Raw genomic sequence first — 19,049 nt, 5'->3', positions numbered from 1 at the left:
GGGATAAGGAGCAATATATATATATATATATATATATATATATAGTCCATTGTGTAATTTTACGCTTAAACACACAGAAACAAAAGAAAGTGTCGTCCGACTGCACACATGAAAAGTCAATATATCGTCGAGCGATTAATTTACCACTTAAAAGCACAAGATCTGTTCGTCCACACATACTGCATCCTTCTCACACCAAAGCTGAATCGACACCGGAAACGGTCATATTCATCAAGGTTGTAGTGTGCATGCCTTCCATCTCTGGCTTTTCACACTCGAAATCTTGACTTACACGTGAAGATACAGAAACTTAGTGACGTTGCTCAATTCTATTGATATCGACAAAAAAATGTTCGAACGAAATGTGTGGTACTATGGGTCAATTGCGTCGATGAATCAGGTCAATCATGTCCTTAAACCGCATTCGTGATTCTGTCCCAGATAATCATTACACTGCTGCACATATTAGGTCCACCAGCAGTAGCTGGCAGTTCCTAACGGTCATACTGTACAGATAAAGTGGCTTACTTGACAGTATACGACCTTACCCACACGTGTGCAGACCAGCTGTCTACAATTTACTCACTACGGGTCTGGATATATCAAAACGAGTTACTACTTGTCTCTTATGTTTTTTCAGTTGCCAATATTTGAACAGCTCTGGCAGTTTGTGGTTCCATTAAAAAACTCGACCTTCTATTATCAGACACCATCAAATCTTTGTATAATGGAGCTTGAGATGTATACGTCCAAAACTTGCACCGAACATCACCAATCATAACTAGGTAATATTTTTGTAACAAGGCAGTATATTTTATTTATTTTTTTATAGCTGGGCAATAAATAAAACAATTGAAATATCCACAAAAATTACATGTTTCAGATTTAACCAATAAAAATTACAAAGAAAAAGGAGTAAGTTTCAAATATGAAACAATCGAAAAACAAATTTAAAAAAATATTTGTTTTTCTTTAGTGGAAATCTCATGAGTGTTGCAACAGAAAAGCAAGGCTCTTTCATTGATAACTGCTGTCTACAAAGAAATACTTCAATAAAACCTACTCTGTGATGTAATGCTGTGATGATAGCTCATTTTTAAACTACAATTTCAATAAAATCCTGTTTCTCATGAATGGTGAACATTATTGAATGTCAAGTATGAGTAAATTGTTGTAGAACTATCAGACAATTACAGAAAAGGCCGCAGGCTCAATAGCCTTCCGCAGTAACTATCTGTTATACCTGCCTGGAGGGCGGGTATTTCTGCTAGTAATCATAAGGCAACAATAACCCAAAGTAATATAGAAACTCGGCAAATTAACAAATCTGGAGACGGAATAGGATGCACTGCCTTTCCAAGACGAGTAGCACGTGTAAAACTCGCAGAAATAGCCCGCATTTTCATAACAAGCGCAGTTGAATATAATGACATATAGATTTTTTTTTCAAATGTGTACAGTTTTTTAAATTTTCTAGACCCTTTTAATACTCCTTTCGTTTTTAAGTGCAGTTCACAAGTTCATATATATGTATGTATACACACACACACACACACATACTTAAAGCGCTATCTGTACACAACTGTGTGAAAACTTGCAACGATAAGTAAAAGTCAGCTAAGGAGTTTTCCACTTGAACACCCATTTATCTAATTTATTCAAAACTACATTTTAGAGACGAATAATATCACGTGCGTAGAATCAGAACATAAAATAGTTTTATGAACCATTAATAGTATTGGATTGTTAGGAAAAAAACATACATCACTGCTTACTGTTTATTTCAATACGAGTTCTATTTTTTCATAATGAAAAAATTAAATTCGGTTTCAAACATTTCCTTCCCTTGTTATACAAACTCATGAAAAGCCACGGTATTTACTGTACAAGATTAATGTTCTTTGAATGATAGCAAAATGTTGCCACTAAAAAGCTCTCTTTCTCTTTATAATAGCTTCCCGGTTGGAGATCAGTTTGATTTCCCGCGGTAGACACGGCAGATAGCCCAATGTGGCTTTATTCTAAAATAAACAAATAATTTATAATAATTAATTATGAAAAACAACCGAGCTTCTAAGGTGATGCCAAACTGCTGAATTTATTTCAAATATTTCTTGTTCACAATAACAGAATGATATATTTTGTCTATTTATCTGTATTATTCTTTTTCTTATGTTATCAGTATACCCCTCAAGCAAGTAAACATTACCATTTTGATAGAATTAGGATATTCAGAACTTACACTTCAGGGCTTATAACACCAAAATTTAGGGTTCAATCCCTGTGCAAATAGCTTCAAAAGTCAAGTCAGACCGTACACTAATTTTCATTGTGACTGACTTGTAAATGTTGTTAAACATGAAACCAGTACGTAACGATAGGCCCTTGTTGCTTTTTTGGGTTCGAATATTTGCGATTATTGGCAGTTCAGAAAGAAGAATGCCAACTTAAGCTATTTTTTTATTATTATTTTGAGGTTCTATTTAAGGGCATTTGAGCTAAACTGACTGTAAAGAAAATCTTAACTTTTATATACCTGCAATTTCATTCAATAAAGTAATAAGAATACAATTAACACAAAATACCACAAATCATTTAAAACTATCTTGGAAGATTTTGCGACATAAAATAGTGCCTTCCTTTTATCAAAGAACACTGCCAAAATAACATTAAGGTTTGAAACAGATTTTAGGCAATACAACTACATTAATAGTAAAAATAAATACCTTTTGTTGACAATAGAGGACACTGATGTTATGGACTGTGTAGATCCCCTCCTTTCTAATGCCCTTTGTGAACTAGAGAGCTGTTTTTCATAGTCTGTATCCAACGTTTTATCAGAGTGTCTGCTACAGCAGTCCTTATTTAGAAATCTGCTAATATTGGTTCTGTGCATATTTTCTTGCCCTTTTAAAATAGAAGGTATATCTTGGCTCTCGGTGCTAATATTTAATGACTTTTGATTAGGCCTGCCAATGGAATTAATGATTTTATTGTCTAATAATTTGTTGTTCATGCTGTTTACTGTATTCTGCTTTTGAACTATCTCGTCTTCATGCTCTCTTTCTTGTTGTTTTCGGCGACGAAAAAATATTATCAGTAAAACTGCAATCAGAGCAAGTAAAGGAATCAGTGCAGAAAGTGTAGCAATCAGCGCTACCTGGTGGCTTGTTAAGCGAGACTGTTTTACGTCATCAGAAATATGATGAGAAACTTCCAATACAGAAGTAGGGGGTGTTACTTTCAGTCCATCGAGGGACATGTTTTTGGTAAACTTTACACGGTGAAATCGCGCACTACTACTTTTATCCTCAACTGCATGTGCATTTTCCTCGCATGCAATACCACCAAATCCAAGTGGGCAGCGACACAAGATCTCGTTCACACGGTCCACGCACGTTCCACCATTGAGACAAGGGTTGGAACGACATTCGTCGATCTCCACTGAACAATCCTTTGAAGTAAAACCCGATTGACAGTCACATTGGAAGTCGTTGATCAAATCGTGGCAAACACCACCGTTAGCACATGGTTTTATAAGACAATCGTCCACATTGGTCTGACACAAAGAGCCCACGAACCCTGGAACACAGGAACAGTGGAAAGAGTTGATGTTGTCCACACAGGTACCACCATTGAGACAGGGATTCTCGGCACAGTCGTTAATATCCATATCACAGAGATCCCCTGTGAAGCCAGTTTCACAGATGCATGTGTAGGTGTCCACTCGTTGTACACAGCTTCCTCCTGGAAGATAACATAAACATCTGCTTAAGAAACACCCAGATTCATTATGAGATACAACAAACAGCAATGAAGTATACAGCAAAAGAATGCGATGAAGAATAACAAATAGACTTATGGGAACGCTTTGAAAAGATATACCTCGTTTTCTACTGTCTGCTTCCTGTTTTAGGAGATTCCGATGTCTAGATTTTTTTCCATCTGCATATTTATTGGGTATATGAGAACTAATGGCAAGCCACTGATTTTTGTAATTTCTGAAATATGTATTATGCGCATTTGAAAGTCTCAGAAAGTTCCGCGAGGACCAATCTGTCCACTAAAAAACAAAACTGCTTAATATTTTTTTATTTTTAGATGATTATTAATTTTTCTATGCTTCAGTTTCGTCATACTTGGAACGTTTGCAGTAAAAATTAACTCAAAAATCATTTCCAAAAAATAAACATAAAATACTATTCAATGTTTTACTTTATTCAATGGTTGTTACGAGGTTCAAAAGCTAAAAGATAGTAATAGCTTCAAGAGTTCAATTCAAAATAACAGTTTTCTTTGTTGTTGTTTTTGTAAATTAAGCTTTTTTTCTCTCTATTTGTGTTGGTTATGAATGTAATAGTGTATATTTTTTATGGTCAAATGATTATAAAATAACTGGGAAACGTTAAAAAAATATTTGAAGGGCATTAAACTGGACCAAACAAAATGAGAGTTTCTATATCAAGTTACATCTAAGGATTTGTTATTTTTTTAGCGCAAAGCTATACAATGGGCTGTGCGTCCTGTTAACCATGGGGAATTAAACCCCATATTTTAGCGTTACAAGTACGTAAGGTTACCGTTGATATCAAGCTTCAGTGTAATTATCAAAACTAATTATTTAGCCAACATTATTTAACAAGGTCTTTTATATCTAAAACATAAAAAAATGCAACCTTTTAAAATTTAATTGAAAAAAATTAAAATTTCGGGAAGACTTTTCGTTTGTTTTATCGTTATCGAACAAAACTACACAAGAGCTATTATACAGTCTTCCCTAATGAGGGCTGAGCGTGTCCGAGAGGTTAGCATGCCAGACTGTAGAACTGATAGACTAGAGGGAAGACAGTTAGTCTAGAGCATCCAATGCCAAATCTTGGGATACATTTGATAGTTCGAAAAGTGGGATTGGACCATCACTCTTATAAAGCACCTACGATCGTATTCCCAGTCTGGGCATTCTAACCACTAGGTCATGGCCGCCCATCTCATAAAAAACAAAAGTTAACTTGTAACATGATATACTCACCATTCAAACAAGGGTTTGGTTCACAGTTGTCAGGTTGGAGTTCACAATGATCACCAGAAAAACCGTCAGGACAAGTACAGAAGTAGCCATCTGGTCCATTTTGACAGGTTCCACCATTCTGGCAATGGCTTGCTGAGCATGTGTTTGTTGATGTTTCACAGTTGCGGCCGTAAAAACCACGTGGGCATTCACATTTGTAGGTTTTATTCGTTTGCTGGAAGAAAATAAAGTAGATTTGTTGTTTAAAAACTAATACTGATCTCCAACACGCTACTTGTATTAATCATACCAATTTTTAAGCTTTAAGCTTCAAGCTAGTGGGATTAAACCAGGGCTTTCCGGATGTAGACAGAAAACGTAAAGATTCGTTACTATGACAACCAAAGTATTTGAAGCAATTAAAATCATTTATATAATATCATAATTATCACACCAGGGCACTTGCAAACAGCGATTTTTGGCACGTGCAATTTTATGAAATTTACATTACAGTATTCGCAAGTATCAATTTCCAACAACTTGTTTGTTGTTAAGCGCAAAGCTATCAGTGCTGTGCCCACCACGGTTATCGAAACCAGGTGTTTAGCATTATAAGTCTGCAGCCTTATCGTTGAGCTACTGTGGGGGCTTAGTTTTATAACTACCACAGTACGGCACTCGGAACAATTAACATCATTAGATTTCAGTCAAAGTCCTACAAACTTAGGTTTAAAATATCATTAGCAGCATATGTAGATAAATTTGATCATAATGTACAATCTCAGACAATTCTCCGAACTTTCACGTGAATGACGAATGCGCTACAACCAACATGTTCTTCACTTCATATTCGTAAAAAGTAATCGTGAATAATTCATAAAAACAAGTTAATAGCATCAATGGTGAATAGTCACGAAATTTTATGAATAAATATAAGATTGCTGTGTGAATAAAAATACATTTCAAGACACCATACATATACCACATGTAGCTTAGCCTTAATCTTTCGATTTGCCCTTGTCTATGGCTACTAATGACGGGTGTAATTCACAAAAACCGGTATAACTCTGTGATGTGTGGCAAATCGAATGATAAATTGGGCTTCGCGTTTATTTGTTTGTAATTTTACTGTTCAAATATCTTCTAGCTATTGAGATCCAACTTTTTTCCCGCGTTTCGAGTTATAGAACGAAAACACTGCATTAATGGAAGCCATAAAATCCTCACAGCCTGTTCTAATGCATCAGTATTGCAAGGTCAACGTTCCCACCGTTAGTAGTTTATTTCTGCACCAACGTTTGTACAACTAGCTGGTCTAGTCTTACAACATTCCTAAGCTGCAGGTGTGCTGTCTAGTGTTTTAATTATTAAAAACACTCGAAGCAGCTGGTGCAACAGTCTCTTTCTGAATAAATGATCAAGAAAACAAGAGTGAAGAGAGAGAGAGAAGTTTTTCAAATCTTTGTTGGTTGTTTAACAACACTATATTATTACTCTCTGCAGGAGCGACTCTAGCTAGTCCTACATTACACTAATATCTGAAGGTAAAAATTACCAAACACACTCTAGCTAGTCCTACATTACACTAATATCTGAAGGTAAAAATTACCAAACACACTCTAGCTAGTCCTACATTACACTAATATCTGAAGGTAAAAATTACCAAACACACGTTCAAACAAACACTTCCACCTGGATATTTAATGACCTTGTTTGACGTAACAAAAAAAAGTTTACTTTGCATTTCCCTCCGTTTTGGCAAGGCTGGAGAGCACAATTGTCCACCTGGAACTCACAATTGGTCCCTGTGATCCCCTCAGGGCACGTGCATGTGTAGGACCCCTGGCCAGTGTTGGTGCACGTGCCCCCGTTCTTACAGGGCTTGTGATTGGTGCAGTAATTTAAATCTGAATAACAGAAAAGAGACGCCAGATTTAGACGTTTTATAGATAAACGAAATGAAATATAAAAAAAATTATTGCCCCCCCAGATTGTTTATTAATTACTTTACTCCAACAATGCAAATTGTTTAAGTTACTTCAGCTAAAGAAATTGTTTGAGTCCACTTCAACATTATGTTCTTCTTTTATTAATTCAACACACACACTTGTTAAAGTCAGTACTTAAATAATTTTAAGTTACTTCAGCTAAAGAAATTGTTTGAGTCTACTTCAACATTATATTCTTATTTTTATTAATTCAACACACACTTGTTAAAGTCAGTATTTAAATAATTTTAAGTTATTCAACATTGGCATGTTTTAACTAAATTTACTTTACTAAAGAAATATTTGAAATTATTTCAAAATAAATACAAACAATTAAAGGTATACTTCAAATGTAAATACTTTAAAGATATTTCAAATTGACTTTTTGTTTAAATTCTTCAACATACAAAAATCATTTCAGTTATTCTAAAATACCCATTTGTTTAAGTTTCAATACACAAATCGTTGGATCTATTTTAGCGTACGGTATAGAATGTTTGTATATTTTCACATTCTTCTACTGTATACATATTAGCAAGATATTATAATATAAACGCCAGTTTCAAAATTATGAATATAAACAGACGAATTATTACAGCCTAGAAAAACATTTGAAAGTTACTGCATATGAATAATAAATGTTTATATTTATGCTTTTAAACTATTTCCTATTATACTAATTTATCCATTAAAAAATCATTATATTATTAAGTGGTAACGCTTTCTCTCACCTTGGTTACATAGTAAACCACCCCACCCTTCCTCACAATTGCACTGCCAAGGTTGGGTACACGTTCCGTGCACACAGTTCGGGTAGCGCGTGCACTGCTGACACAGGGGTCCCTCCCAACCATATCGGCACCTGAAAAAAAAAAATGAAAAAAAAAGTGCTTTGTTTTGCCACAAACACAACCGACAAGTAACCCCAATGTATAATGGTGTTCAGTTTGATACCAACGAAAGAAAACTATCCTGGGAAACTTGAGAGTTCCCACGGGGAAAATACCCTAGAAAGTTCCCATGGTGTAATAGAAAATACTAATTAAAAAGGAAAATCGGCAAGAGTGTACACTATACTTACTTGCACTTGTTGGGCTCATCGCATCGGCCATTTTCTTTGTGGCACCCTAGGAGGCAGATGGCTGGAAGAATAAGAAGTTGAACAACCATGAGCTGAAACTCGATACAATACATTAATGTAAAGCTATACATGGTTTTGTTATGCTTTCATATAAGCGATTATTAATGTTGTAGCATGCCACCAGAGTAACACGAAGCAACTGCAACTGTTTAGACAGTTCATTATACTGACTAACCACATTAATCTTATAGCACTGTTACTTTGTTTGTTTAGTATCTCAAGACATGACTTACTAACTACAGTAAAGGAAATATCCATATAATAGTGTGAAGGTGTTTAAAGTACTCTGCCCTCCGTTGGGTCAACGGTACATTTCCGGACTTACAGTACTAAAATCCGGGATTCGATACAACGCGGTGTACAGACCGCAGGTTGCCTATTGAGTAGTTATGCTCTAAAAATAAAATCCAACAACTTTGCCTTTAATGCCCTCCAGTGGATCAGCAACAAGTCTGAGAGCTTATAACGCCAAAACAAAGGTTTAGATCCCCGCGGTGGGAACAGAACAGATAGTCGATCGTGTAACTTTGGGCTTAATAACAATCAAACAAGAACAAAAACTGAAGTTATGTCCACCGGTAGATGAGCGGTAACTTTACGGACTTACAACATTAAAATCCATTCCTCGCGGTGGACAAAGCAGATAGCCCAACATGGCTTTGCGTTAAAACAAACTGCCCTTTACAGGATTCATGCGAACAAGCAACGTTAGTGTGCTTGGAAACTAAATCATTGTTTTGTTAGAGGATGAAAAGTTGTCCGAATGAGTGAATAAATACACCAATAAAATTAAAAAAGGATCATATGTGAAGTGAAAAAAATACGATCTATTGCGTATTAAATAATATAAAGTTTTAACATTTTCTAATTGAAAGATCAAGTTAAACATTAAATCAAAGGCGTGGCGATACACGTGATAAAATAAAAATAAGTTACTTGTTCATAAATAATTTCAAACTCCAAGAGGGCGTTCGATATGTAATTTTTCTGTCTACTTAATCACCTGTAAGGAGTTCCACGTGATATTATATTAAAATATTACAAATAAACTTGTTCAGTACAAAGCGTTAGGTGGCACTGTAATACTTTGTGTATTTAGCACGATTTATCTTGTAGAATTTACATTACGTGTTCTTAAGTTTATATTTGTTTTATATAAATGTACAAGTAAATAATTACACGCTGTTTAATACATCGTTCTTGATTAGCACACTGCAAAACGTTATCTGACTGTTCACAGTAACAGTACTTTTCATGGATTTCAAAACATATGGCCCTTCCCGTATTCTGCTAGATAACACATACAAATCATTGATTTCACAATAAACTCCCGTACACCTAGCTAATTTAAAGCTTTTATGATTTAAAATAACTCAGTTACAATTAAAGTAATAATAATGTCTAAGGATCTGTAAATACGTATACACCAACGAAAGAAAGGTTAGCATTACGATATCATTAGTTACCATTGGAACAATATTCGCCGGTCCATCCAGGCAAGCATATTTTGTCGCCTTTGGAATTGCAGCTGTAGTGGCCGAATGTTTCGTCTCTTGGCCGGCACAGCTTGGCACAGGCGTCACCGTAGTAATTTTCTTCACAGAGTACCCGAAAAGAATACGTCATAGTGGTGTGGTTCGTACGATGTGCGTCTTGCGTCCACTCTGGTGAGACGTCCAGCCACCGCTGGGTGGCTAGTCGACTGACCAAAGTATTTCCTCCTGCTGTGTGAAGTACGGCATTTTTGTTCATTACACCAATACAGACATTAATAACCACGCACACATCGATATCTTAAACTTTACGTAACGCAGATTTAAATTACTATCGATATACAAACAGGTGTTTAGATATAGTTTTATTACATACACAGAAGGTCAATACAACAGAGATAACACTAATGGCTTACGTTATTGTAGAACATGCATTGATACACTATAACATTACTCGTCAAAGATACACAAATGATCAGTGGTCTGAAAGTAGTTGAAACAAACAATTAGCTTCACTATCGCTACGCAACGTGACAAAAACCAAAGATAATTATAAATAAGGATTTTTTGTACGCTATAAAAAAAAATTAATTGATGTGAACATTTCATATTTAAAAGAATAAATAAACGGAGTTACTGACTCGATGATATTTTTTCCCCAATAATAAGGTTAATGAAGCAGAGTTAAATTGATTCGTAACTGAAAAGCAGCACACAACCCTCTCGCGACTCGCACAGTTAACGTACTCTATTGGTGTTTCAAATATCTCTAAATTTTCCACTCAAATCGCAAGTTCTGAATTGTAAATATTTGCCTGTAACTAATACTAGATTATCACTAAAAATTAAAATTAAATTCCTGTAAGTAATAATTTTACAAGATCAGCCTACAACCGGCCGACTCGATAAATAAGATGATAATATTCTAACATTAAATAATGAATATCAACAGGCTGTGTAATTATTTTATTACAAATCCAACCCAAAAGTGCCCAACTTTAAGCCAATAGTTATCGAACTAAGCATATTTTTTTTTAAATACACTTGGAACCAATCAAACTGAATAACACATTACAGCCCCCCCCCCAAAAAAAAACAATTGTCGAGCTACTGTATTTAAGTATTAACCGAGCTTCAAATAATTAACTGCATGATAAAACATGAAAAAGAAAACGCGAAATTCAAGAATTTCAATATATATGTTGTGAATAAAAAACAACATGGTTGTAGAATATCATTATATTAATAAACGGAAATATTTAAATTACTTAAACAATAAATACGCATAATATCGTTAAAATTAAATAATATATAATCTGTTTAGATGAAACTGTACGTGTACATTTAAAAGTTGTAAGTCAGGTAAACCACTACTATATGTAGAATGTTTCTCCTATTTTTATTTTTTGTGCACTCCGTCGTGTTGACATTTTGTCTACTTGGCAAATATTGATTGTAGGCAAGCGCATGTTTCTCACGGTTCTCATGTCCCCAGTCTTGGAAGACAAGGGAAGAGTAGGGGAAGTGAAAGACAGAAAGAAAAAAAAAGAAACAAGACTTAGCATCGCCAATGATCTTGAGAACGCCAGATGGCTGACTGACCGTTTCCTGCAAGAAAGGTCAGCCAATGTTTGATTCATGTGCTCGCCTCTACCGTGGGAAGCAAGGTTAGTAGATTTATCTAGAGGGCGCTCTAAATAACCCATGATATAAGCCTGCAGGGATTATGCGATATTAAGGTACTATAGAATTTGACAGCTCAATATTAAATTTTATAGGACACTGAGTTTACAATAAGCAGAGAATGGAACATTAATAATATTTACAGAATTCTCTCGATCTCATGGAGCGATTGTGGAATACAAGTATGAGTTTCCATGGAGACTGTCAGAAAACACCGCTATGCAACAGATCTTCGCGAGAACGTTATTAACCTTCAATATAAATATCATATTAGCAAAATGAGTTATCCTTATTGAGAAGTAGGGTACATATACAGGGGAGGGGGAAATGGGTGCAATTTACCCACGACCAATAAACAATAACAACCAAATACTGAATGTTTATTTGAAAAATACATGTTTGCAACTGTGTCACTATGACAAGAGTGGTTTTAGTTGTTTCATTTAAAACCTATTATTTTGTAACTTTTCATTAACATATTCTTACAGCTTCGCCATTGAACAAAAAATTCGTTGCCATTACTTTAATTTAATATAAATATTAGTATTTAGCATATTATCTACCCATCACTTTAGTTCGTGTGTTACTCCAACTGTAGTTAATAAATAGTATTGAACTGTATTTGAATTATAAAGTTCATTTGTGAGGGACTTGGAGTAACACATCATACAGATAACAGTCTATATGCGATGGTACCCAATTTAATACATCTTATACATATACGGCTGTTCTCTTTCCTAGAGTTCCCCCCCCCCCTGGGGGACAGCGGTAAGTACAGTGTGTTTGATGGTTCACACTATAACGAATTTATTATTATATATTTATGTGGATATCAACGTTTGTTTAGATTAAATTTATATTTAGAAACATACATAACTTATACTGCTAAATATGTATTGCGAAACTCCCCTCTATTCTCCAAAGTTGCAGAAGATTCTCGAGAGTATGAATCAACAATATATATATATATATATATACACACGTAAATGCTTAAATATAGTTCAGTATTGTTACGTAAAACTGAAATTTCTAGAACGCTTCCACACCACTATAAGTAAAACCAACGCGCCGCGCCAAAAGAGAGTATCTATTACTAGTTCGCTATAGTCAGGGTGCTATATACTTCGGAAGCTATAACTGTGATTGTTATAACGCTTATCAACCGGAAAACTTCAAATATTTGACCAGGAGCATTTACAAAGTTCGAACATTTAACTTCAGCGGATTCTCATCGAACATTAGTATTTTTACGAAAACATTACCTAACTTCAACGGTTGAAACTCAGTGTGTGTGGCTAAGGTCAAAGCTAGCTAGCTTCCCGGCGAATCGTACCTACATCAACTCGTAATTAACTCGCTCATCGTGAACCCTCGATAAGATATAAAGGAAGTTCCAAACTAGAAAGAATACTTTATATTGCTTGTAAGTTTGTGAAACTTTTGTTTATAAATCATTGTTTGCAATAACTATTTGTAATAACTGTTATTGTGAATTGTATCGTTGTGTATATATTAAAACGTATTTGTGTTAAAAAAGAAAACTGTGTATTAATCTTGTTGGCAAATATCATAAACTGATTATATATCGGCTTTTACTTAACTGCTAAATCTACAGTACAACTTAACTACTAAATTTAAGTTTATCAGTTAACTCAATTTCAGTATTTGAAATTTTAATACGTAATAACACCTTCCCCTAACACCTGGGAACACTGCACGCTATACAATGTGTTTAGTAGTTGAGGTTTTCCCTAATACCCGGAAACCGCTTCGCAGTAATTTGAACTTATGGTAGTTACAAGTTCATAGTATTACGCCTACGCGGCATATATCAACCAGTGAGGGTAAAAAGTTCTCATGTTACTCAGTCTTTCATAGAAATTCTCAAAATATCGTGTTTAAAAAAACATATCCGATGATTTCATTTTATTAACACTGGAAACTTGTATTTTTTTTTTTGTTAATAAATTTACTTAAGACAAAGATAAATACACAATTATAGACGTACCTTCTCTGTTGTTGTTTTCGTGCCAGGCTTCAACAATCAGTGAAAATGTTCCCTAAGAAAAGAAAGAAAATCTTCATACCAACAGGATCACACTAATTTCGCTTCATATAATCAAATTACATTTTACGTCATAATCAGATGAGCGAAACAAGCGTTGATAGTCATTAACTAATTATAAAACTCTCTGGCTTGTCACAGCTCTTCCCCAAGCAGAACTAAACTAGACTCCTTACATAATTAATAAATAATTGTTGTTTGAACATGTATTCATGAGGTGATTATACAATCGTTATTATGGTTTAGCGCCACTTCTTTAGATTACATATTGTGATATTCTTCTATTTTGATAAAAGAGTTAGCACAAATGATCACATATAAAGTGTAATAGACTTATAATAAGACCCAAAACTCGAGCGCATTTCGAATAGTTGACTATTCTTCTTTGTTCTCCTGAAGAAAAATAGTCAACTATTCGAAAGCGCTCGAGTTTTGAGTCTTATTTTACGTGATATTGTTCTAAATATTGTGGAAGCTCGTTGTTTGATACTATCTGTTCTTTCAAAACTTTTGGAGATTATATCGCGAGTACAGTTTAATATTATGAAATGCTCCCTCGTACTACAAAAATATCGATTGTAATAAGTAGATGGCGTTAAATATTGTTGCTATTCTAGAATTGAAATAAAAAGATGGACAGGCAACTGTTTAGTTCACATGTCTCCTTTAATTCACATGTGGTGAGTGACACAAGTCGACCCTTTCACTACTTATATGTCCACAGAGAAACAGAAGTAAGTTACGGATTTTCAATGGTCAAATCCGGGGTTTGATTCACCGCGGAAGACAAAAGTTAAGATAGCCTTGTACAGAACGAAATACCAATAGCTTTCCTATCTATATTCTATAAATGTGCATTGCAAAGAACGTAAAACTTCTACAGTGGAGTAGATTGTATGTTGAATAAAGACATATATAATGAGAAGAAAAGAGTCACATTGAACTTTGGGTTGAAGACGTGATTGTTCGAGAACTACACCTTATTCCTAGCGGACAGCTTGTATCATTAAGGTGAAGGATGTTACAACACAATATGAAATTTGTCAATATTTAATGTGCCAATACATATTTAGAAAATCCACAACTTATATCTCAAGAAGAAACAATACCATGATGCTGATGTAAAACTTGTTTGTTAATAATAAATAGCATACGTTTTTACAAATACTTGTGTCAAATTTATCACAAGTTTTATGGTTTCCGACTAAATGACACATTGCTTTCAATCAAAGTCCTCAATAACTTGAATAAGTTATTTCATACGGGTTTGGTTATGTATTTGGTACTTTTTTGTAGTCTGAATAGCACCCTATGCAAAACATGAGCTAACGACCAGGTTAGAGACTCCAAGGTTTAAGTATGGTCGTTCTTAACGTAGAACTGCTGTCCAGAGAAAGGGCAACCAGTTGGCAGTACCCGCCACCTACATGCCAACTTCTGGCTTAACAGCGTTATTGGTTGTTACTTTTATAATGCATCCATAAGCTGGAAATGTGGAGCGTGCTAAGCGACATATTGTGGCTTCGAACCTTGGACCTAATGATCTGCAGCCACTAGGCCGTTTTATTATATAAGCGACGCTATAATAAAGAACAAACATAACACCGTGCTCACATTTCTTCTTTGTAAGTATTTGACATGCATGATATAAAAATGTACCCTTACAAAGGCATGTTGCTAATTTTCCCCCAGTGGTCAAGCTATAAACGATGCAGAAATTAGCAACATGTTTTGTTTTTCAGTGGTTACATAAATGTTTAGCGTGGTTTATCCAAGCTACTTTTAGAACCACATAAATAACGTATTATTTCTCGGATAATGTGCACATTTACGGGATATTTCGGCCAGAGTATTCAACCAACGTGCGTCACCATCTAGAGTCCGTTTTATTCAAAAGTTTGCATTAACCAAGATTCTCGAGCCTTTGACATCAGATTACAGTCATAACACAAAAGCTGCTTAGAAAATGCATAACTTACGAAGAAAAACTGTTATCACTGCAATCTTCCTATCCGAAATATTTATTTTTCTATAAATCTTAACTGATCCAAAACGTATTTTTTCTAACGTGGTATGGATTTGAAAGTTAAAACCCAAGGAAGCTCGAAGTAGGAGGGTATTACAGCACGAAAAAATGCAAAACAAACAGCTACATGTAATGATATAGTCCGAGGAGCAAAAACACGTTAAAACCCAAGGAAGCTCGAAGTAGGAGGGTATTACAGCACGAAAAAATGCAAAACAAACAGCTACATGTAATGATATAGTCCGAGGAGCAAAAACACGTTAAAACCCAAGGAAGCTCGAAGTAAGAGGGTATTACAGCACGAAAAAATGCAAAACAAACAGCTACATGTAATGATATAGTCTGAGGAGCAAAAACACGTTAAAACCCAAGGAAGCTCGAAGTAGGAGGGTATTAAAGCACGAAAAAATGCAACACAAAACAGCCACATGTAATGATATAGTCTGAGGAGCAAGAACACGTTTTTGCAACGTTAGTTCAATTTAACCTACAGCCGGGATTTTTTTTAAATTATATGACTCAACTCTTATAGCATTTAGCATTACTGGTTTACAAGAAATGTCTGAGGTAGAGGTTTACTAACTAGTTAGACCGCATTCGATTTGAAGCACAGTTTGACCTTTTTAACTACGTTGGAGTTTGAGCAATAACGTTAAATACAATTCAGAACAAAAAAAAGTAATAAAAAATATTAATTCAAATTCAGGAAAGGTACTGGTATCAATGCCAGAATTGATTTTTAAAATCAGTTTCTTTCATCGAACGTGAAACACGCCTGACAGTTACGTGATACGAAGCTCGTTGTTGTCACGTTACTTCAGAGAATTTCACCTTCATAAGTGTTTAATTTTCTGTTTTCATCCAAGTTTTGTTGACGGCAGAGGTATATAAACAATTTCGCTTCTTTTTTTTTCAGTTATTAAATGTAAGAACAACCTATGACCAATGCGAAACGTGTGAAATTACATCATGGCAAGTGATTCAGTTAATTGATTTTAACAAAAGGAACATAGGGGTAGACTAACATTTGCACTGCTGTTATATGTTTATTTTATTTATCATTTTTGAAAATCGGCTGGATTTTTCTAATAATAACAGTGAAGAAAAGTTCTCTATTGGTTTGTTAAACCGACACAACAAAAAACCCTAAATTACACAGCTATATTTATTACCCTACGATATCGTATCAACTCTGTGGTCACACAATATTCAAAGGAAGAATTTATTCAACCTGACCTTCATAAAATTATCAGCAGACAATGTAGTTGTATTCAAAAATACTTCCCATGTTCCAGTTCATATAGATTTTTACTTTGAAGAATGATCTAACCAAAAACCTTTCAGGTAAACTTAAATTTATCAAAGAATTCATTAATATTGTATTGATTTGAAAGTCGTTACTTACCGGCCACGAAAAATCGAACGGAAATCGAATGGGGTTGATAAATCCGGGCACTTTTTTATCCAAAAGGCGCACTGAATTATTGCCCAACACTGGAGTTCTAATCTCACCAAAAGTGCACGGTGGGTTTGGGTCAATAGTTGTTTGGTAGTGTTTTAAACACACGCGGAAAGATGTCCGGCAAACACCACTACACAAGCCGTGCGAAGTACGATATCCCGTACAACAATTTCCCTCGAAATCTCGGCCGTTATCGTTGGAGAATGACACTAACCGAAACTCAAAAGCTCCCGAGCTTGAGACCTACATTACGACAAAGGAAAAAAACAAAAGTTGACCAGTTGTCTAACATAGAAACAAACAATTCAGTCGAAAAAAACGGTCATATCTATTATTGTTTATACGAACAATAACACGAATTTGGTTAATTCGAGTTATCTAATACAATGATAAAGATATATGTATATTACATTTAACTGAGAATAACTAGTACAATCAGTTGTGACTTTACGTAATAGTAATACTGTTACTAAAAATGTAGTTATCGACATGAATACTTTCTTAAGTTGAAACGTGTAAAGTAAAAAAAAGTTTATATTCCTTTAATTAAATAGCAAAACACGAAAATTCATTACAAACGTTTTCTCTGCTTATTACCTCCCAGTAGTTAAGTTCTAGTGTACATTAAAAAAAAAGATATATTTTTAATCAAATAATTTAACCAACAAGTATTGAACGTTTTTGTTCTTTATTTTCAAATAACAGAATCGTGAAAATTTGATTATTTGAAATAATTAACAATACTTTTATTTTATCTTTGAAATTATCTTACACAATAAATACTTGAAATTACATAAATCTGATGAACATGTTAAGATAGATACTTTTTCCATTTGTAGTTAACGTACTAACTTGACGACGTTGTCTTACCTGTAACACTATAGATGAAAGCACCACTATAACGAGCAGAGACGCCCGTTCTCGCCTCCCCATTGCGTCACGCTGTCGTCTGTTTAAGGTCTGTTTTCGATACACGTCGGCCTGGTCCCAGGATCGTGTAGGCTCCGCCCTCTCGCTTGACTGACAGGATTCTGAAGGAACACAGAAAACAGGGTGAGTCGCGTGCGACGGTGTTTCCGGTGGACAACGCGCCGCGGATCCAGGTGCTATATCCTAGGCGGAAACCACGGCAGCCTACATCCTATAAAGTTAGCATTAAATAAGAACATCTAGCCGATGTTTTTTTAAAAAATCAACTGTTGGTCAAAAACAATGCAAAAGATTTAAGTCCACTACACGGCTGAAGAAGTTGCATAACTTTCAACGCTTTTTTGGCGGTTCCAGTAAACGAATTATTCCTCTTCAACGTAACTAAACTAGAGGCATGATCTTTCTCCACGCCTGCAACTGAGCTACTGACTGAGGGCCGTTGTTTGACACCTGGTTTTTATAGTGGGCCGGGCGCATGTACTCAACCTCAGCGTAATAGGACTCAGTCAAGCAGCGGAGCAGCAGTACGTCGTTCATATTAAATTCATGATTTCGTATACCTCAAACAACGCAGAAAGAAGAATGTTGCAACTAATACACACAATACAATTTTCCTTTAGGTACTTGTTAAGTTACCGCTCATTATATCTATATATATTTTATACAGAACCTAGATAATATTTTTTCACTGATGTTTAGGACTACATTTCGGTTATTAACATTCAGTGATAATTAATCAAACAAACTAATACAAACGTTCTTATTTTGTACCAAACTCATCTGGATATATAGTACTTCATAGCTGACCACCAGCTGTGTCCGCAGCCAGTTCAGCAAGCAGAAATACATGTCTTCCTTTTTTTATCGAACTCATTTTGACATATTTAGCAAAATAGAATGATTTCCATACAAAGTAGTTTTTATTCTCAGCTTTTTAAATCTAATGGTTACTAATGCATTCAAAGTTTCTCATAAAGCACCTAAAACGAGGTTGGGAAAAATGGAAAAAAAATAATAAATATTATTTTTGCGAAGAATTTATCATTGGTCTAGACAAACAATCACATCGACGTCGGACGAAAACAAAATCTTCGTATTGTGTATGCAACCCATTACGCTATTTATATTCCGAAGTTAACAGAGAATTCATTCTACGTGCATTGCACGTGTTAAGCTATTGCGGTAAAAATGTGAGTTGATTCCTCAAATCTCAAGTCTCGGTGAATTTCGAAACCCCTCAAAAGTTATCATCA

The 19,049-nt window shown here is 34.9% G+C and overlaps 1 protein-coding gene across 1 annotated transcript in view; it reads right to left on the bottom strand.

Moving 5' to 3' along the window:
• LOC106464037 (neurogenic locus protein delta-like) overlaps positions 1-18,158 on the bottom strand; it is a 24,899-nt gene extending 6,741 nt beyond the window's left edge. Inside the window, exons 1-9 of the mRNA XM_022391698.1 lie at positions 17,737-18,158; positions 16,810-17,109; positions 13,322-13,373; positions 9,604-9,861; positions 8,078-8,138; positions 7,728-7,858; positions 6,746-6,915; positions 5,030-5,243; positions 2,727-3,747 (exon numbers count right to left, since the gene is read on the bottom strand). Of these exons, the coding sequence (XP_022247406.1) occupies positions 2,727-3,747; positions 5,030-5,243; positions 6,746-6,915; positions 7,728-7,858; positions 8,078-8,138; positions 9,604-9,861; positions 13,322-13,373; positions 16,810-17,109; positions 17,737-17,799 (2,270 nt within the window). The 5' untranslated portion in view covers positions 17,800-18,158. The remainder of the gene's footprint in view (positions 1-2,726; positions 3,748-5,029; positions 5,244-6,745; positions 6,916-7,727; positions 7,859-8,077; positions 8,139-9,603; positions 9,862-13,321; positions 13,374-16,809; positions 17,110-17,736) is intronic.
• Positions 18,159-19,049: the final 891 nt, after the last annotated feature.

The sequence above is a fragment of the Limulus polyphemus genome, unplaced genomic scaffold (genome assembly GCF_000517525.1).
Source record: "Limulus polyphemus unplaced genomic scaffold, Limulus_polyphemus-2.1.2 Scaffold1546, whole genome shotgun sequence".
NCBI lineage: Eukaryota > Metazoa > Arthropoda > Merostomata > Xiphosura > Limulidae > Limulus > Limulus polyphemus.
This window is presented reverse-complemented; position numbering and strand designations above follow the sequence as displayed.